This window comes from Patiria miniata, unplaced genomic scaffold (assembly GCF_015706575.1).
Source record: "Patiria miniata isolate m_02_andy unplaced genomic scaffold, ASM1570657v1 HiC_scaffold_27, whole genome shotgun sequence".
In the NCBI taxonomy this organism is placed as follows: Eukaryota; Metazoa; Echinodermata; class Asteroidea; order Valvatida; family Asterinidae; genus Patiria; species Patiria miniata.
This window is the reverse complement of record NW_024037066.1, coordinates 8332701-8354003: the sequence shown is the minus strand read 5'-3', so window position 1 is coordinate 8354003 and position 21303 is coordinate 8332701. Positions and strand designations below refer to the sequence as shown.

The 21303-nt window shown below is 39.5% G+C and overlaps 2 protein-coding genes across 2 annotated transcripts; both read right to left on the bottom strand.

Moving 5' to 3' along the window:
* Positions 1-1507: 1507 nt before the first annotated feature.
* Positions 1508-6316, bottom strand: LOC119734586 (protein slit-like). The gene is made up of 4 exons (XM_038208122.1): positions 6051-6316; positions 5062-5133; positions 4560-4619; positions 1508-1562 (listed from the first exon to the last, which is right to left on the bottom strand). Exons 1-4 carry the CDS (start codon positions 6260-6262, stop codon positions 1508-1510), a joined length of 399 nt encoding a protein of 132 aa, XP_038064050.1. The 5' UTR covers positions 6263-6316.
* A 2567-nt stretch (positions 6317-8883) lies between these two features.
* On the bottom strand, positions 8884-20572 carry LOC119734396 (cytochrome P450 3A13-like). The gene is made up of 13 exons (XM_038207894.1): positions 19928-20572; positions 16884-16977; positions 15894-15946; positions 15314-15410; positions 14812-14931; positions 13902-13987; positions 13560-13729; positions 13262-13383; positions 12450-12593; positions 11592-11818; positions 11145-11282; positions 10726-10885; positions 8884-10365 (listed from the first exon to the last, which is right to left on the bottom strand). The coding sequence occupies exons 1-13, from the start codon at positions 20011-20013 to the stop codon at positions 10288-10290; spliced, it is 1575 nt and encodes a 524-aa protein (XP_038063822.1). The 5' UTR covers positions 20014-20572; the 3' UTR covers positions 8884-10287.
* Between the last annotated feature and the right edge of the window lie 731 nt (positions 20573-21303).

Genomic DNA, 21303 nt, shown 5'->3' with positions numbered 1-21303 from the left:
GAAAAAAAAAAAAGAATCGCATGCCCAAAAGTCAGTATCGCCGGTGCGTTCTGTCCACGGATCACACAAAAGGTGTGCGTTCTTTTAGCAAAACGAAAACAATTCACACACATCCCAAGTGATTCGTTTTGCTGAAAGAACACTTACCTTCTTGTGATTCGTAGACGGAACTTTAAAACGGTAGTTGTGTTTAAAATTTAACTTAAAAAGTGCATTAGTGATTTGAATGATTTTTGTACTAAAAGAAAGCTTATGAATTGGGCTTTCATATCCTAGATTTTAAAAGTACTACATGCAGAACTTCACTAAAACAATGGTCCCAGCGTTTGGGTTTCGTTTTTTTTACTCACCCTGTATACTTGAAACCTTTTTTCGAGGATTTTTAAAATCTGAATCAGTAAAAGCCAGTAACTTAGTGTTGAAAATTAACGCCGAGACAATGTAAAACTACTGACGATATGTTTATACTTACAAAGATGAGACTCGTAATCCTTCTGTGTTTTCCGGTCCTAGCTCTTCGAACTTTGTATTACCCAAATATCTAAACATTAAATGGGTAAGATAGTGTCAAAATGCCCGTAAGAAATTATAAAGGCAATCAATGGAAATTTCAGCAAAACCAAACGGAGTCTACCAAGAGGGCTTTCAAAGACCCGCGCGCGCCAAACTGAGAATTTTGTAATCACACTAAAATATGCTTGAGAAACGTCTCTTTCTGTCTCAACAGCTTAAGATTTAGGACGTAAATAAGAATTCAGACGCTTGACATCAATGGACGGCTTAATTATTGATACCGATATCGACATATTTCACTGTGTTCTATAATACTCTTATTTCTGTCAAGATTGAAACAACTGAAAATCGCCCAGTTAGTTTAATCTTATATGCGAAATGTATGCGATCTAAATGAGTACCAAACGCAGTCATTGAATCTGCCTCTCTTTCAGACCGAGCCGCTTGTATTTTTTAAATGTTAACTCGAAGTAGTAGGGAATAGAAATTAACCTTGCTAACAAATCTTGTCAGTTAAAAGCGGAAAAATTGTTATTTTCTTTATGTACAGAAAACAAAACAAACAATACTAGAGATCGTGTTTGTAACTGAACAACCACAGAGCTGTTCCCAATTTTTTTTTGATTGTCTAATGGATGAATTTTCCAGACACGGTAACTTTTAAAATTGAAATAATTATAATCTTTAAGAATTGCACTTCCGGTAAAACCGGAAGTAAGGGTAACATGGCCTTGGCTTTCCAGGAGGTTCAATTTCAGTCTAATATAATGGAATGTACAAAGAACTGGAATCACACCTTATCGGATTGTTGAGATAGGTGGTCACAAAATAATTATTGCTTTATTAAATATTCAAGACGTCATAACAGAACAATAAATTGCACTGTGAGTATTAATAATGAAACATAATTATCTTTGAATGTTGTTTAATGTTGCTATAAGGTATCAATCCCATCAGATTTATAATTCATGAGATATGATAATTAGGGTTCAGATTAACCCGCGAACCCTCCAGGTTGTATTTCCGAGATTCTGTTCACATCCAAGAATCTGTCGATGAGGAAAAATAAAAATTAAAATGAAAATACAGTCTATGGTATTCGAACTGGAATGACAGCACAATGGTTTTTCGTGATGATGTCCTTAACTGTTGTGACTATCAATCATTATTTCATTACCACAAACAAATGATGAAATGAAATAAAGAATATCACAAAATGCAAATTGCATTTAATTCAATTGGATGTCAAATTATTTGTGTTTTCTTTCTTAATTTTTTTAACACTCCATCAAATTTTACCCGGAACGCCGACAGAATGTAAGAACTGCAGCAACAAAGAAATGTAAAGTGTCACCGACACAACTGCTCAACTGGCTTTAAACACTTATCATGACCGCATTGGAAGCAATTAAGGGATATACAATTACAATTACATCGGTCTCTTGAACAAAACGAAAACGTGTCAAGTATACTTACACTTTTGAAAGCTTAGTACATCTTTTGAACGTATTTGTCTCGATGATTTGCAGACTGTTGCTCCTAAAATCACTGTGGATAAATTACCAGTTGTAAATAAGTTTCAAAACCTTTTCGTGGGAAAATTAACTACTGTCATGAAAAGGCTATGCTAACGCTACAAGAAGTTTGTGAAGTAAAACATCGAGTGCTGAATATGGGCGTTATCAGCTTTGAGCCTAACAACAATTGGACTCGTACTGGACAATTGGGATACAGAACACAATTTTGGAGAGCCAAAAAAATGTGTTCCCCGAAAAAGTGGGTCAAATAATTTCCGCCTCAAATTCAATATGAAAAGCACTGGTGCATGGTGGCGCAATTTTAATGCTGCCTTCTGAGAATCTTATTTTCTTAAGCAGGCCCGATAGTGGTGTTCTCAGTCATTGCGACTGTCAGTTGTTTCACCCTGCGACTTGTAAAACAGAATAAACAACAAAACAACAACAACAAACAAACAAAACAAAACAGAACAGAACAAAAACAGTTCGTATGAAAAGTTTGCGGACAAATTGACGTTGTAGTTTAAGGCGTCGATCGCTTCAAAAAGTGTGGGGGGCACACCTTGATTTGAAGTAATGCGAGCACGTAGCGCGAAACCAGTGGGGTTGGGAGCCCGCTTACGTTTTGGATTCTAGACGCTCTGTGGCGCGATCTGAGGCAATTCAAGTTAATTATGGCCAAAGATCATCATATAAATATCAGTTTCGAGTTTTGAGTCATTAAATCAGCTATTCTGAGCTATAGAATCAAATGTAAGCTACAATTTGTAATCGAGGACGAAAAGAGTGGAGGGAGGCAAGCCGCCCCCCCCCCCCCCCCCCACGGTCCCCTACCGAATGACGCCCATCCGTAGTTTTACATTTTGGAATAAATATACTAATATTTAATAAATAATATTACAGCAGAATAATCCTGACTCGAGAACCTTAAATAACGATGCGGCAGTGGCGGCAGGTCATGGTAAATATTCATGAATTATATCCAGTATATATCATGTTTCAAAACAAAATAAAATGTTTTGCTTTTGTTGAGTTTTGTGGGTGGTGTATGCAGTGGCTGCCATTTTTGCAACGTCACTTAAAATTGGGTTCGGGGTTTTTTGGGGGGGGAGGGGGGGCCAGGCATGGCCCGTTGTCCCCCCCCCCCCCCCCCCCCCCCCCGTTTGCTACTGGACGTGCTGTTCTAGAACTTCTACGCAAGCTTCTATAGCTGGTTACCAATAGCCGCGCGCATCATAATGTTATCCAGGGAGCAGAGGCTTGTGATGACGTTTCGAACATCTTTTGTCTAGAGGCGCTCGCGCGTTATTACTGCGCAGGCGTAAGTTACATTACGAATCTTCCTCCAAGGCGAATGTAGCCACTGATCTCTATATAAAGACTGGATAGCTAATAAAGAGCCGCACAATGTACGAATTTGACGCCATATTGGTGAGACCGGTTGGTGATCTACAAAGGACAAGTTGCCGTCTTTATAGACAGCTTGATTTCTTTTGTAACGTCGCGGCTCACTTGACTTATATTTTGGCCACCACCACTGACCAACTGACCAAGGTTTACTACAATTTTTCTAACGTAGTGGTTACTTATAATGCCGCAAATCACTTTTTTTGCGTTTTTGAAATAAATATAACTACGGAAATGTGTTCCTTTTAGAACATCATAATATGTGTACGTGACCAAAATGCGCGTCAACTGTTGATACAACGCGCGCGTATTTACGCGTAGAACGTTCGTATTATACGCGGCCATCTTCGTGTGACCGGGGGCGAATTGGTCAATATGCAAAGTCTACTGTGTGAATGTTGTATGCATATCCGCTATCCAGTCTTTATATAGAGATCAGTGGATGTAGCCCGTGCATGGCTGTGACCCCAAGTAATATACTTACACTGATTGCAGGTTCACACCATTCTTCACTATTGGCTTAATGTCTTGAAGTAGATTCCCTTCTGCAATACTGCCAAAAATACGAAATGAACATGTTGATGTCTTGCATTTTTTTTGTTTATGAACTGCCCCCCCCCCCTCTAAGATTTTTTTTTGGGGGGGGGGGGGGAGGGGGTATGAGCAAGACTGTGTACTATATAGTGAAATGGGAGTCCGCATAAGTAAAATTCAACGCACTAGCCTCCTTCATGCACAATGCATTAAACAATTTGACACAGACGGCAAGCCATTCGATTCAGACGTCAAAGCAATAAATAGTTGAAGGTTCGAAAATATACAATCATATCACCAAGCACACTTTCAGATATAAAGACTCATAATGACCGACTACACGTTTAATAATAGAAAAAAATCACCAACCATGCCTTACAAAATAAAGCGTCATATCACAAACTACATGCACCTCGAAATTGTTTTTACCAATTACAAGTTCAAAGTAAGAAGAAACACCGGGAAATTTTGGACAAGAAAATTGACTAGGTCCAAGTAACCTGAGCGATAAATTCGTTAAAGGAAAAGTGCATGTACCATTGGTTTGTTTAATTACATATCCTATAAAATCACGTATTGTTGACTTACATGACCCTGACGGATCCTGGTAATTTAAACGGCGTTTTGATCAAGTTGTTGGCTATATTTCTGAGGGTGAAAAAATGTGGTTGATTGAGGGTGGATTAAGATATAACTTCGATATGTACACGATATTTACATACACGAGAGAGGATGTCGAACAGCGCGAAAACAGGCTGCAATTAATTAGGACAACTATGTCAAAATCACAACCAGAGAAAAGGAAAATCACAAGAGATTAACAGAAACAATGTTTAAAATTATCGTGATTCATATTAAAACGATATAGGCCCCATAATATGCAATAACGGTACCTTATTATTAGTCGAGTAGATGTGTAAAGGCCTACGATATCATCGAAAACTGCAATGGACACATCAACACGAGAGGGCTTATGTTTTCTTATGAGGAGACTCGAGAACCATCAAACAAAAATAATAACTACATGTGTTTTAATTATAATAAATAAATAGGGAAACAAGCCATCGGTCTACACCACAGACCAACTCACATTTTGACGAGGGATCTGAATTCCAGCAAACCATCGTAAGGTATCTCCCGCAAGAAATTATCTCCGAGTTCACTGTTTAAAATGTAAAAAAGAAGGAGACCACAATGAGGAAAAGAAAACAATCGGAACATTTATTCAAAAGAAAATTGAAAGTTATGTGTCAGGTAGACTATTTTGAAAGGAGGATTTGTTAGACTGTCCGAACAAGGTGAGACTTCTCGTTCTCTTAAAGGTGTAGATCATTTGCAGTTTACTTGGTTTATAGATAGCAATGTTACTCCCTGTAAATTTCCAAAAATCAGTTAGTTGACTGTTCCTTGGAAAAATGAGTGATTTCTTAAAAAAAAAATCGGGGGGGGGGGGCACTTGCCTCCCCAGATTTACCCAAGTGCCCCTCTTCCGGACATATGTGCCCCCTTGAGCATAAATGTTCCCCCTTGTGATGAAAACAAAACTGGCAATACATTTTGGATAATTTGTTTTCAGTAACCATTTCCCAAAATGTTATAAATACTTCTGATATGAACGAGGAATATGAAAACCAAGCCCTCAAACCCTTACAATGCGCCCTGAAAATGGGCACATAATGCGTAGTTTGCATAATGGCCGGTTTTGATTTTACGGAGGCCAAGTTTCCGGGGGGAAAAAAACATTTCAGACATTTCAGCACGGATGTGCCCCACAAAAAAAAACCGACGGAAGATGCCTTCTACTGAGCAAGTGCCTCTTTTGGGTTATCCCCCCCCCCCCCATTTCGTTAATGATTGTGCAGGTTACTTGGGATAAATGAAAAGGAAGCCTTTGATGTACTCAGAGTCCGATTACCATTAGATAAATCAACCACCGGCCGTGTCTCGGCTAGCAAGACAAAGTACTAGTATACTGGTTTTTATTTTTGGAAACACTTCTATTTGCCAATTGTTAAGAAAATAATCCACCTCACTGATATTCTCTCCCACCCCAGGCCCACCTAAACTGATTTTACTTACAGTGCTTTCGTCCCATTAGGGATACCTCTGGGTAGTTCCGTCAGATTTCTCCCCGTGCAGATGACTACGGGTCCCTTGCATTCGCACACATCGCAGGCTTGCCCCGTTGGATTCACCGCGACCGCCGTGGTCAACATCGCAAGAAGCTGAAGCATTACCACGAGACCCATTGCTGCGATTGTGGGACTCGTTCTTCTCTTGCCAGGCGACATGGCTTATAGCACTCCTCCTACCTACCTCCAAGTGTATTGTTTTCCGGTGCAATTACCAGTGTCTGCTAGCTTATAGGCAAGGGGATTATATACCTAAGTCTAGGGCTGTCACAAAAAAGTGAACTGGGTACTATGAAGGGTACTGCCCATGAGTCATATTAATGCTCAAATAATATGACTATAATAAACTCGAGACTAAAATGATGAATAACTAAAACGCACGGATAGGACTACGGAGTTACAATACCATGTTTTGACATATTTCCTCGGGCACAGGGTGTTTTGATGTATGCAGTCTTTCCCCAATGCTTGTACCAATGCCAAGCCAAATGTCACTATGAATTGCTTCATTCAGGAGTGGCATTCATGTAAAGCGCAGATTCTTTTGGGGTTTCCCTTGCAAGTTCAAAGGAGCCATTCATTCCGTTGTCACCTTTTCGTGGGTGCTGGAGAAAAACTTTGTTGAAACGTCTGGTACAAGCTGTAACTGGGGCACCGTGGTCCCCTGGCATGTTTATGTCATGCTATAGATTGATAGGACACACATATGCAGTAGAAAGTGGCTGAGCGATCAGATGTGTAGTTCTGTAGATAACCCACTGTTAAAATGCAACATCAACACGTCAGTGACACAGGACATTAAACTAAGCGGGACCTTGAAATTGAACCGCTCGAAACACATTGCACATAATAAGTCCATATATAGATATAGGCCTTTGAAAAGTACCTTTAATATGACCTCACGTCTCCCTTAATTTACTCCTATTATAAACATCCCATGTAGGTACATACCAAGTTGCAAACTAACTCGGACCAATAGTATTTAATGTGACGTCATGTGACATAAAATGACGTCTTCATGACATCACTTCAACGGATAGCTATAATACAACCTGGTTTAGGCACATAATTATGGCACACACATAGAATAGCACCTGTTGATATGTGCCGATCATGACGTCGTCACAGGTCACGTGACGTCACATTAAAGGTGCATATTTTGAAAGCCTATCTACAGAACTACAGGTCCGATTTGCTTGAAACGTGGTATGTACCCGCGGGATGCAGTATAGATCAAACTTGAAGTGACATCATGATGACATCATCACATTACATTTGACGTCCCTACATAAGCATAGGGTCCGATTTGGTTGCAACTTGGTATGTCCATTGGCAAGTGCCGGGAGACTAAAATTACACAAGGGTGATTGGTCTCAAATCACTTCTGAAAGGTGGATTCTAAACACCATATCAGGCCACACACACACATCAGGTTGTAAAATTGATTTCTTGAGCTGTCCAATTCAAACCTAAAAACCTCAAAAGAAATCCTTCTGTGATCAAGAATCACTTGTGATCAATACTAAAATTAGTAAGCTGCTGCACAAAGGTGCAATCAGAGAAGTTCCTCTGGCTGAATGCCAGTTTCTGTCGAACATTTTTCTGACAGCGAAAAAGACAGGTGGATTGAGACCAGTTATCAATTTGAAAGATCTTAACAAAATCCTAGTTGGATTTAACGAATCCAACTAGGGGACCTCGGTGTTATAGTTGCAATTTGTACCAGACGCTTCGTCACAGTTTCTCTGGCTCCTTTGAACTTTCATTTGGGAATCCCCTAAATAATCCTAAATAATCAATAAAATTATGCAAAAATGGATGTCAAAAAGTTTTTAAACATTAAAGGCATAGTCCATCATTTGTAATTTGTGCATTTTGTTCGTTTAAAGCAACAAAAGTGCTCAAAATCTGAAGAAGGGTGCTGAACAACCAACCTGATGAAGTTTCAGCTCAGCTTCAGCTGTATATTTCGAGAAAAACAACATTCTGGGATCTCCATTTCAAATCAAACGTTGCTGAATCATGTTTTGAATTGGGCCTGAATTCAGCGTCCGAGACACGTTCTCACTGAGCCGACTGCAGCTACGCGATGTTGCGCACCGATCGTGTCGTGTCAACGCTTGCGCGCATTTCGCCGAAAAAAAACGAACTACTAATGGAAATTTCCAACGGTGCTTCTTAAGACGCACCGTTGGAAAGGCCTTCTTTCGTTGATTTCTTCAAAATGACAGCTTGCCAGAAAGAATCATTTCACAGGGAGTTTAGTCCCCTTATTATCTTTCAACCAAGTATGTTTTTCAACAATAATTACGCCAGTTACTTTTTGGATAGCTGCAAATGATGGACTCTGGCTTTACGAGAAGTAGAAAGTTGCAAAAAACTATATCCTATAGTTATGTCATCTTCCATCTGTTGGGCCGTCTGCGGCTGAATGTAAGCACCGATTAGCCAATTCGATATGTCATGTCAGCAATGGGTCCAAAATGCATTTTTTTTTAACATACATGTAAATACATCAACGTCATTGTGATGCTGTTAGCTTGCTATCTGGTCAAGGACGGCGAGATGTGTTTTGTTTTGTTGTTTATCAAAGAAATGCATTATTAATGAGAGTTTACTTGATTGGCTCATGTCTGGTTGACGCTTGGACTTTACATGTTGCATAAAAATCCCCCAGCATTGTCGTCAGGAGGAAGTACAATACTGTTTACAACAAACTCCATTGGCTCCAGGGCGTATTTGACATTTATAACACAGGCGCAGTTTAAACGCTTAAACAATTTCACTATTTGATGCCCAATTGTTTTTATTTCCCGTGATGCACTAGCTAGTGCGTAATATACATGCGCATACAATTCAGCATTAAATCGTGTAAAGAAACTACATGTACATGTATTCTGACTTTCAAATATTTCTCACATGACAATGACAAAAACAACCGAACAGAAAAATGCTAACAGTAAAAAGAAAACGTGTCACTTAATAGTATCAGCTAAACTGGTCTCACTCTAGCAACAAATGAAGTTTGATTGAACTCTAAAAAAAAAATAAGAATTACAATTCGGCAACTGATTTTATTTCAGTACTATACTTGTTAATTAATCAAATGAAAAAAAAAAATTCATTTGACTTGTTTTTCTGAGGAAAAAAAAACATTGGCCATTAAGACTCTTGCCCACTCCCCATCACCTACCAATCCTCTTTTAGAGATATTTCAATTATTTCATCCGGTACGGTCAGAGTCATTTCAAACATTTTTTTTTCTGTTCCATTTAAAAGTTTTTATGTTCTATTTAAAAAAATTGTACAAACCAAACACGTTAAGATAATGCCGCACCTAGGGGCTTTTTCCTGTTTCAGAGAGAGAGAGAGAGAGCGAGAGTAAAATCTTACAAGTCCAAAAAAAATATCTAAAAAAATCTAAACATCCCTAATTGAAGCAAAATACATGATTTCTAGCTGTAATGTATCACAACTAACACGTTCTGTAACTACAACAACAAAGGAGAAATCTGCACAGATATTTTGAAAAACGATTAATACTGTTAGCTTGAATAACACTAAGAAATAAACAGTGCAAATGCATGCTCATAATTCACCAAGTTTAAAACGAAATTAATAATTCAAGACAAACGGACCCTTTTTCCCAATATATAGAACTTTAAAATCTGAAGTTAGACTTGCAAAAAGACTGCCGCCATACATTTCTAAGAATAAAAAAGAGGACTTCTCCCTCAACTTCCTAATTTTCCTCAAAGGCAAGCAATAGCATCCACCATGTTCAATGTAGAGACTGGCCTATTTCTGATATCACTTTATCATCTACAACAATTTGTCATTGACAGCTTCTATCTGTATCCTGTTGACACACATTTCAAGAATCAAACATGATGTCGTTTTTACTATTGACAATACTTAACTTTCAGTAAAGCTTTCCCCAGTAACACTTATTTTTGGCTCGTTGGTCAGAAAAATTGCAGACAACAATTCTCCAAAAATATTCATTATGCTGTGCAGAATCCACTGGCACATTCCTTCAACTCCCAATGTTCTTGCAACATCAAGCTCAAGTTTATAGTGACTGGACTGGATGATACTACAAATTAAAATCCTCCAAAACATTAAACTATCCATGAATGGTACAGTAAAACACGTCTTCTTTTTCTCCTTCTTGAAGGGTTCCTTCAAGCAACAGGGACAAACTTCAAGGGTACAGGGTGACGAGGAGCTAAGAACACGCCTTTTCCAAGTTCCAAAGTTTGCTACAACAGGTGAGGAAAGAAGAAGCCATGAATTAATGTTATATTAATTGTCACCTAAAGCAAATTTAAAAAAAACAATTACTTCTCTTATTTACCCTTTCCTCTTTATTTATTGCAGGTTCGGGGGATGCAAAGGCCCCCCCCCCCCCCACGGAATCAATTGTCTGCCATCCCCCACCCCACACACCCATACCATAACCAAAACATCTAAAAGCACTCTGGATCCACCCCTGATCTCATTCTGAATATCCATATTATACAATTGCATAATCGATCAACTATTCAAATATTTGTATATTTAAATATTTAAATATTCAAATATTCAAATGTTTGCATGTCAGGCACAACGCTATTACATACCGGTGTGTCTTCGGCCATCTCGATCCTAAACTCTGTCAGTATCCTTGCCAGAGCAATTTTGATCTCAGCCAGGGCAAAGCGATTGCCTAAGCAAGACCGAGGCCCGTCGCCAAAGGACAGGAATGCATCCATGTTCAGGGAATCGTTCTCAGCAGAAAATCTGGCATGGGGAGAAGTATACAGGTCATGATTCATTTTTAGCACGTAAGATTCCCCTGTTTTCAATAGTTTTGTGAATTAGTTCATCTCATTTGAGATGAAAGAATTTATCACTATCTGTACGATGTCCCACGCCGAGTGCCTCTTGCTCTGAAACAAGTAAATACAACTTGCTGGATGCCACCTGCTATCAATGCTTTGACTAGAAATGTGAACCCAGACTTTTTTAGCTTCAGATTTTGACCAGATCTTGACCTCACCTGTCTGGGTTAAAGGTCAAAGGGTCAGGCCAGAATTCAGGGCTTCGATGGATGGTCCAAGATGGAGCGATGATTCTTGTTCCTTTCTTGATATTCAGGCCTTGCAGGGTGGTGTCTTTGGTACATACCCGAGTTACCCTGCATGAGGAATGTTGTACAATGAGAATACATTGTAAGAGAGAGTAACTAAGAGAGAGAGGGAGGGGCAGGTTTCTGGGGGGGGGGGGGGTTGACCAATCTTAAAGCATTTGAGAAATGAACCATTCTGAACCCTCCAACTCCGGCCACCACTGTGCAGGAACACATCGATGGTGTTCTTTGTGCTTCATCAGGGGTATCAATCCTCATTAGCCAGGATTAACTAGTCAATTTACTCAGACCACCAAGCTTCTCCTGATAGACCATACCTCCATTAGGTATCTTTTGGATCTTTGATTTCAACCTAACCTTGCAATGGGTGGGTACAGGCGTAGGGATTCGTTCACCACCTTGTCCAGATAGGTCATCTTGTTGATCAGGTCCAAGGTCACGCTGTTGGACTGGGAGCCTAACATGACCGTCTTGACCTCAGCGGCCAGTTTCTCCTGGACGTCTGGATGAGAGGCTAGCAGGTAGGAGGTAAAGATGAGGCAGGCTGAAGTAGTCTCGTATCCAGCCATCAGGAACATCACACACTGAATATCAATACAATGTTTTGTATTTGTTAATTTTCGGAGATTAATGTTCCCGATGTGATTTTGGTGTCTGAAAAGCTCGAATCGCAGTGCCTAGTCAAACTTATTACAAAAGTTGAATTGGTAAATTTGCTAAGAACCTTTGCACCAGAAGGAAGCAGTTACATTTGTTATAATACATCATAATGGCATCAAATAAAAAAATGAAATAAAACACGGGCTATGTTCATTTCTGCTCAGATTTCCTCAAGAAATTGACCTGTAACCTCATGAACAACGTACAGACACTCTACCACCTGAGTTATCAAGCCATATGTTGGCAGTTTCAAACAGTCATTGATTTCGTCCATGGGGTGCTTGTCCATAGCCAAAATAGGATTGGATGGCTCAGTTGGTTGAGCACCTGTTTCTTGTTCCGAAGGTTGCAGGTTCAAAACCTGCTCCAATTGATTTCTTTCTTCAACTATATTAGAACATATTGTTAATAATATTAACTTGTTTGAAGTTGCTCCAAGAGACTGAATGTTAAATGCTAGCTGGAACAATGGTGCATCATATTCCATGTCAGTTTCAGGTTGATAGATTGGTAAATGATGAAAAGTTCATTCTTAAACAAATAACTGAAGTTTACCTGGGAAACAACTTCTTCCATTGACAATTTGACCTTTATGGCACCAGCCCCCTGTGGTGACCTTTGACCTGAGCCTTCTTCACTTTCCTCATCTTCCAGCTGGTGGGCATTGATCATCAGTTGCATGAAGTCCACAAAGGTACCCTGAGAAGCCAAAATAAACAAGATGCTAACCAAACCTACCTGACGACTTGCGGTTTGAGGACTTGCATTTTGAGGTCTTGGGTTTTGAGGACTTTAAGGAATTTGATTTTGAGCACTTTGTAATTCTTTTTTAACTACAGAAGACATATCTAGGCCTTAAGAAACATTATTGATTAATAGAGACTTCTGATGGCTTGTCGCCCAGATTAAAATTCACCTAGCTACTGAAGCTGGCCAGATTCCTGATAGTGGGTATGTGGGCAGAAAGAGAGTTCCATATTTGGGTTTTGAGGACTTTGATTTTGAGGACTTTGTTTTCAAGGACTTTGATTTGAGGACTTTGATTTTGAGACCTTGCATTTTGAGGCCTTGCATTTTGAGGCCTTGCATTTTGAGGCCTTGCATTTTGAGGACTTGCATTTCAATTTTGATTTCCAGGACTAAGATTTGAGGATTTTGTTTTGATGCAAACCAGGACTTGACCTGGGAGGACTCAGACTTTGACTGTAGACTCATACTTGAAGGGTTTATGTAGACTCAGACCACAAGTATGAGGACTGAGACTGAGGACTCAGATTGACCTTGGAGTCCGACTGGCGGAGGGACTTGGAGCTGGAAAAATATGAACTAGACTGGGAAGAGACTCTTATTCAGACTCTAACACTTACCTGCATCTTCCCTTCCTTGCGCTCTTTAAAGATTTCAGCTGACAGGTCAAAGAAGAAGTTGACGCTGGCTTGAGACACCAGACCAATGTCAAAATATCTGATAAGAGCACCAGGTAAATATTCTGCAAAATATTGAAAAGTCGTCGTAAGAACAGTAATCATTATTTTGTCGTCAGATCTGTGAAACTCATGAAATAATTACTGATATCAACATCGGACGTCAACAGCTGAAAACATACAGCAAGTTCACTAATAGTTGATATAATTTGTATTTTGTCCTGTGACTTCATCCACTCACCCTGCAGCATTCCCATGATCAACCACTTGGTGTGCTTCTGGCGCGAGAAAAACTCCTTGGCGTTGTTCTCAAAAGCGGCCAGAGTGGTGTTGCCGTTTTCCGACTGAGAATGGAGTTCTACGCCAAAGCCTGCCACTGCTATACAACAGATGGTGTATGCGCCATACAACCTTATGAGATACAATAATAATAATAATATTGGCTTCTTGTATAGCGCTCATGTATAGAGCTTGTAGACACCCAATTTTCCTTGGGACTGGGGGTGGGCTGGGGGCGGGGGGAAGGGGCTGGTTTAGGTGATAACTGAAAATTATGTACGTTTATGTATCTAGGTTATCTTACTTCTTGATTTCTACGGCTTCTCCATCAAGTTGCCTGAGTTTCTGCAGAATAACATCCTCTGCGCACTCATTGAGTGCACTGGTCATCTTTAGAAAAGAATGAACACTTTTTCATTAGTGAAACAAAGGAAACTTGAAAATCAACCACATATGGGCTGTGTGTTTTAACAGAGAGGTAAAAAATGCACCCTATGCAGTGTGCAGGAACTGGTTCGGGCACATAAAGCGTTAAGTATGTATGACTTATTTTTGTCTGAATGTGCACAAAGTCATAGTGTCTTCATGTGAGCGTAAGGCGTTGTCGGCAATGTGTTCCAATATCTCTCCCAGTGGTCTTCCTAAACTCTCCCTTTCTTATCGTTGAGGGGTACTTGTGCACGGAGCCCATAATTGAAACAGAGTTGTAATCTAGTCAATAATGATTCTGACGAGTCAAATCACAAGTCACGTCATCGCAAGTAAAGGAATGGTCAAAAGAATCCCTGTATCACAGTTCATTTGAAAATGTTGTCTTAGTATGATGGCATTATTATAGTTGACTTATGTGGAGTGTGATGGCCTAGCGGTTAAGAACACCGGACTCACGTTCTGGTGTTTCAGAGGCAACAGTGACGTGGGTTCGAGCCCACCGGCGGACACTTGTGCTCTTAAGCAAGGCACTTAACCATTATTGCTTTGTCCTTCGGATGGGACGTTAAGCCGTAGGTCCCGTGTGTTGTATAAATGCACGTAAAAGAACCCAGTAAACACTTATCGCTAAGAGAAGGGGTTTGCCCCGGTGTTTCTGGCCTCCTGTATAAATTCCCACGTGGAGTATTTAGGAGAAGAACCAACCAAGAACCAACCAAGAACAAGAACTTATAATTGACTTGTGATTGACTGGACTATAACACGTCAGAGTGGCATATTACCAGCTTGATCTTGGAGGAGGTGAACGCTGGGATGATGGTGTGCCGAACGTTCCTCCACTGTTGGTCCTTGAGGTTTATCAGCATGTTCCTCAGCCTGGCTGATTGGATGAATATAACTGGCTGGTGTGACGAGAGAAATGGCATACTGATTTTACTGTTGAAATGACTAAATTACAGAAATAGAGGCGGGAGAGATGAAGCTACCCAATAATACGTACTCTTGGGTACAGGCGCAGTTGTGGTAGAATGTCCAGCCAAGGGTGCCGTGAACTCTAGGGTTCAGACCCATTCCTGCACATGGTCAGACACTGTGGCCATAGGATACATGGTACTCTGGGGATTTGTGGGGGTTTAAAAAAACATAGGGGAAAAATATTCAAACCTATCGGGTCCTTTTAAATTTATTTAAAAAAAAAAAAACACTGAGATCTCCTCCAACACAAAAAGTAAAACCACCAAATTCTAGTTGTTACTTCATGGAGTATTACCATTTGAAACTCACCCCTCTATTCCTGAAGTTGTTGAATTCCTTGATGAACATTTGCTTCAGCATCTTGACATCTGCTATCACGAGGGTCGGCCCAGCTATTGAGAAGAATCTGGAATGAAACAGGGAGGGGTAAAAACAAAATAAAGTTAAATCTGGCCAAGGAAAGACAAAAACCTGATGCCTACCAGGAGCCTGTGACTCGGCTGACTAGCGTCCCATGACATTGACAAATCAGGAGATCCCTGAACATACATGAACATGTAGGACTGGATGGCTCAGCTCACTGTTGCAGGTTCATTATCTTGCTACAGTCAGGCTTCTTTGTGAAAATTCATCACAAAGTTAAATCTTGATTTAAGATTTGAATTTGAATTCAGGCCTCAAATATAAACTTCATCGAGTACTTCTTTTAACCTTGCGGAACATTTTTATTTTTTGTCCTCTGATGGGTGAATAAATTTGGCTTTTATTATTTCATGCACCTGAATTACATGAAAACGTCTTACAAAGGCTGGTTTTGAGGCTGGTGAATAATTGCTGTGACTACAAAAACACTTAATAATTAGTATGTCGATGATTCAGTGATTCTTACCCCATCACCTTGCCATACTTCTCTATCCATTTCTGCTCACAGATGTAAAAAGCCTGCAGGGAAAAAAATGACTTTGTTTAAATTCTTGAAAACAAATCTGCCTTAAGTGCAATGATAAATATGAAAAATAAGATAGAAAAAAATGATGCTAGTCCTGGGCAGGTAGTGTACTTAACTTGGGTACTCCAATGAACTACTTGTGATACTCAAGAACTTGCGATACTCGCCTAGCGGTAATATATCATCTCACAGTCAAAGAAGGGGTTACTATTATTACAGATTATAACTATAGAGTTTGTAGATATCTCCTCAAAGGTAGGTAGCAAACGCTCTGGACTGGACATCAAAACCATTTACAAGTTGTAAAAAGTGTGGTGATACTGCTCAGACATCTGTCCACATATCACAATCAGGATTTTCTCCCCTGATAGTTCTGTGCTGCATCGCTTTTTGCAACAAAAATGTGTTGTATTAAATTCTAACCCATACAGAACAATATTATCACACTTTCCCCTGAATTCTAGATGATTTCTTGGCTGCTTTGAAGTGACACTGCGGTACATGTAGAATGCATACCAGGATTTATGTCCTTTTTATCCCAGGTCACTTTCCTCATGACTTATTACATCAAGCATTGTTTCGACCATTTGATTCTTGGTGTGTATACTGTTAACACATGTGTGGCAAGATCAGTTTCACCGAATGTTTTCGACTCAAGTAACATCTTTTATTATTGACACTTGTATGCTGTGCTGTGTGGGCTTGTGAGAAAAAAGTCCAAGTTTACTTGGGTGAGGCTCTAACCCAAGACGTCCTGCTTGCTTGCAGTGACTTGCTGGTTGATTTGAATCTACTTGTGGTAGGTGGCACCCAAGTTTGTATGATGGATTAGTTTGTCGGGAAGATGTAATTTCACGAGCACTGTGTATACAGTGCTTATGAAATATGGCCCTTGTTAATAAAGCTTTGTCTAAATGACTATTTAGGTACCTCTTTTGATCTTTTGATGTTTGCATAGAAGGGTATGGGTAACGGCCCAGGAATACCGCTCCTGATGAACAGAGTGTAGTGCCAGATTTTGTACCTATATCAATGAAAGGCAGGCACTGCATTACTCTGCAGTAATTGTTAATCAATTAAGCTAACACCTACATACCATATTTTACCACAACACTTCTTTGGAAAAACCCCAGACCTTTCACTAGTTTAGGGTTGTGTCGCATTCTCAAATACTTTTGATTATTCAGACTTGGATTCAATAGAATGCTTTGATATCAAAAACACTCCAGACAAGTTTCATAAGCCAGCCTAAAGGGTATCAAGTGGTAATTGGTTGAAATTTGCGTGCATCAATCAGGAATGTACTGATCACATAAATAGAAATATATTAAGAACATCGCGTACATTTATATATTTCTTATTATACCGGCCCTATTGGGAGGGGGACGGGGGGGGGGGGGGGGGGGGTACCAGTAGATGACTAGTACTTGAAAGATTTTAAAGGTGCAAACTTATACGATTAAAACTAGGACGTCACAGGTGTTTCTCTATATATCTTTTTGAGACCACTCACATTTTTTTCTCTAAATATTTAAAATGGAAAAACCAAATAATATTCAGTATTTTGGGCACAGCCCTAGGCTAGTCTAAAAAACTTTGGCGATCGTGTTGTGTAGGGCCCCTGTTTTGTTTTGATCAAATTAGAGTAAAAAAATGCTTTTTATTGCTCAAAAATCACCTTTACAGTCAAAAGCAGACTTTTCTCAATTCTAATGACACCCGTTTTGCAATTTTCAACAGTTTTTTAGGGTAGGAATCATGATTTTTCTGCCGCGCTGTCGCCGTCATTTTACCCCCAAATTTCCCTCAAAAAATCAAAACCCTGCCCTCCATGTATGTAGTCTATGACATAGGCTATGTCATAGGTCCCCCTACATGTTTATTTAGAATGTCACAAACTTGTTTGGTTGGTATTTTAAAGTGGATTTTGTTTCCTTAAAGGAACCGGGCCCTACACTACACGATCGTCAAAACTTTCTCCAGCACTTGTGCTGGGGTCTGGCAACACATCCCCTAAATAAACAATACAAATTAATATTAATGGCAATATTATATTGAACTGAAAAGATTAAGACAGGCGTACTACGGTAAACAAACATGACAAAGAGGAGGATTTAGCAAACAAAACATGCAAAGTTTATCTTTATCGACTGGAATTGTACCAAATGAATTAAAAATTGCAAAAGTAATGCCTGTATTCAAAAACGGTGACCCTCAATTAATTTGCAACTACCGCCCTATTTCAATATTACCATGTCTCTCCAAGGTACTTGAGAGACTAGTTGCAAATCGCCTAGAAATCTTTATAACTAAGTACAATATTCTATGTGACTCTCAGTACGGTTTCCGTGCTAATTTCTCAACTCAGATGGCCCTTATTGACCTTGTTGACAAAATCAGCTCATCCATAGACAAATCCAATCACACCATAGGCTTGTTCTTAGACCTTTCTAAGGCCTTTGACACTATTAACCATGACATTTTACTTTCAAAACAGGTATGGTGTTAGGGGGAAGACCCTGGACTGGTTTAGAAATTATCTTTGTGACAGGAAACAGTTTGTTGAATGGAAAAATAATAAATCAACCCTTCAGTCAGTTACTTGTGGCGTACCACAAGGCTCAATCTTAGGTCCATTACTCTTCCTTATATATGTAAACGATATTTGTAACTCTTCGAAATTGTTATCTTTTATTTTATTTGCGGATGACACAACCGTTTTCCTTAGTCACTCTAATTTAAATGAGCTTGTTCTAATTATAAACAAAGAACTTAAGAATGTCTCCATGTGGTTTGAATGTAACAAATTGTCGGTAAATGAAAAGAAAACATGTTTTATGTTATTTTCAAAAAAGTACATTGATGTTGACATTAATATTTATATTAATAAATCTAAGATAAGCCAAGTAGATCATTTCAAATTTTTAGGTGTCATAATTGACTGTAACCTTTCATGGAAATTACAGTGCCAAAAGGTTCACACATCCATTTCCCAGTTATTGGGTGTACTACGTAAGCTTCGACATACACTACCTAGAAATGTCCTCTTCTCTATTTATAATACACTTGCATTACCCCATCTTCAATATGGAATTCTAGCATGGGGAAATACCCATAGTACTTATTTGAATAAATTATTAATTGTACAGAAGAAGCTGATGAGAGTCATCACAAACTCCGGTTTCAGAGAACACTCTGCGCCCCTTTTTAGACAATATAAAACACTGAATATATTTGAACTGTACAAATACCATCTAGGAATCCTAATGTTTAAATTCGAAGGCAAACTACTACCTACAAATATCAGGTCCATGTTTGTGAGGAATCTAGATGTCCATTTACATAACACAAGATCAGCCAAAAAATTCACATTGGCAAGGCTAGGACTGCATCATTCATGAAAACAGTTAGACACCAAGGCCCTCTTCTTTGGAATCAGCTTACACCTATACCCTTCTTTCGGACTGTTCATAAATTCAAAAGATATTTAAAAAACCTACTAATTTCCGGTATTATATAAGACGTACACCCATAATTCGCATTTGAACAAGTCACACTCCATTATAATCAAATGTTATATTGTAAATAAATACATGCATATTTCAATTTCCGTCAGTTTTACGACTATTAATTATGCCAAGTAAATAATTAATTAATTAATTTATTGACCACAGTTTTAAATTATATCTATAATTGTTGTTTATTTCATAAGTTATTCACTAACGGGACCAGGCTCTGTATAAGCTTAGGCTTTTTTCCTGGTTCCCCCATCTGTCACCACTTATGTTACATTGATCAAAGTGTTGTACATGTATTATTATTCTAGTAAGTTAAGTTATTGTTGTAGTAAATAATCTGTTGCATTTGCATTATATTAATTTGTGACAAATGGAAATAAAAACAATACAATACAAAAAAGTGCACAGACTGATTAAGGACAAAAGGAAAACTTTTCCACTAAATTCGAGTCTTACCCAATCCACAAAGCAGCTGCTGTAGCAACACAGTGCCACCAAGAAAGACCCCAATTTGGAGAAATGTCTCCATCCATGCCACCCATCGTGGAATATCCAAGACGTGTCGCGAAGTCGTGCGTGTAGGCAGAGCGCAGAGTACTAGTACTAGAGACTGACTGTGTATGTGACACTAGTCATGTAGGCATAGCCAGCCGCCCACTGTCACGTCACTACGTCAGCTGGCCTCGGTCACCGGGACCGTGACCCTTAGATTTCACGGACATTTGCATAAATCAAGGTACGGTCAAGGTGGATCCTTGGTGTTACCCAGGTGTAGCCCACTGGGACTCAGAGGTCAACAGCATTCGGATACAATTCTGAAACAGTGCAGGGAAACAGTGGTTCCATGTGTGCACCGTCGCCGTTTTAATTTGTCCCATCGTGATGGTCCCATCATTGCCCACTGAAACAAATCACGAAAGTAACGTTAGGCCTAATTAACTAGGAGACCCGTCCGCCCCTGTTTATGTTTTTTTTAGGAGGAATGATGTACATGAACTCAGCATTTTATTGTGTATTCTGAAACGTGATCTTCGTTTAAGAGCTGGCTCAAAAAGTTATTTTTTTTTAAAGCTCAATAAAACTGTGAGGTGCTGGCAAGGTATTTCAGCAGGTGCTTTTTTTTTCAGACACCGCTATTAATGAAGGGCGCCACCAAGAATTTAATTGAACACAAACCGCGCATAATGCGAATTTTGCGCAAGGAAAAATTAAAAAACATCATTCGAGTCGTCTCGTACGACTGAGAAGCAAGATGGTAGACTGAGCTGGGAAAACTCGATCATTGAGCGAAATGGCTGACGGATATGACATTGTTCCTCCCTTACCCCCCAGATACCGCTTCAGAGACCTCGTACTTGGTGACTATTTTGGCGAGGATGATGGCAGGTAAGTGTTTATCGTGGTTAGCTGGAGCATGGCTGGACATGCGCTAGTCACCTCTGCGCGCGATGTCTGCCCTATATTTTATCATTGGGTTGTTGTGAACTGTCCACATGACATGATGAACTAGCACTAGCAGCATCTGTAAACATTTTTTTATATATACATGTACAAACTCGCAAAAATGCCCTTTTTAAAATATAAATCACGTGCAATTCAGCTGTAGCTGCTATTCGTGATAACCATCACATCATGACCTACTCCTAGAACTATGAGGCTCCACGACCACGTAGTGGAGCCTCATAGGTTCAGAAGCCCGCAAAATTGTTGTCAGCACAAAACACTAATTAAGTACAAAAACGTCCATCCCAAGCAGGCCGTTTTCCACAGAACCGCTGCACAGTTTGCCCCTAAACTCCATACAATACCTCATGACATACTCACGTTATGTG

Excerpts from the sequence above, each read along its gene's own strand:
- LOC119734586 (XM_038208122.1), bottom strand. The coding sequence starts at position 6,262 with ATGTCGCCTGGCAAGAGAAGAACGAGTCCCACAATCGCAGCAATGGGT. Across the intron at positions 5,134-6,050 it reads CCTAATGGGACGAAAGCACT|TGAACTCGGAGATAATTTCT; the intron begins GTAAGTAAAATC and ends CATTTTAAACAG. Across the intron at positions 1,563-4,559 it reads CCAGGATCCGTCAGGGTCAT|ATTCTTGGATGTGAACAGAA; the intron begins GTAAGTCAACAA and ends CCTCATCGACAG.
- LOC119734396 (XM_038207894.1), bottom strand. The coding sequence starts at position 20,013 with ATGGGTGGCATGGATGGAGACATTTCTCCAAATTGGGGTCTTTCTTGG. Across the intron at positions 15,411-15,893 it reads AAGTATGGCAAGGTGATGGG|ATTCTTCTCAATAGCTGGGC; the intron begins GTAAGAATCACT and ends GTTTCATTCCAG. Across the intron at positions 13,988-14,811 it reads CCTCCTCCAAGATCAAGCTG|ATGACCAGTGCACTCAATGA; the intron begins GTAATATGCCAC and ends TCTTTTCTAAAG.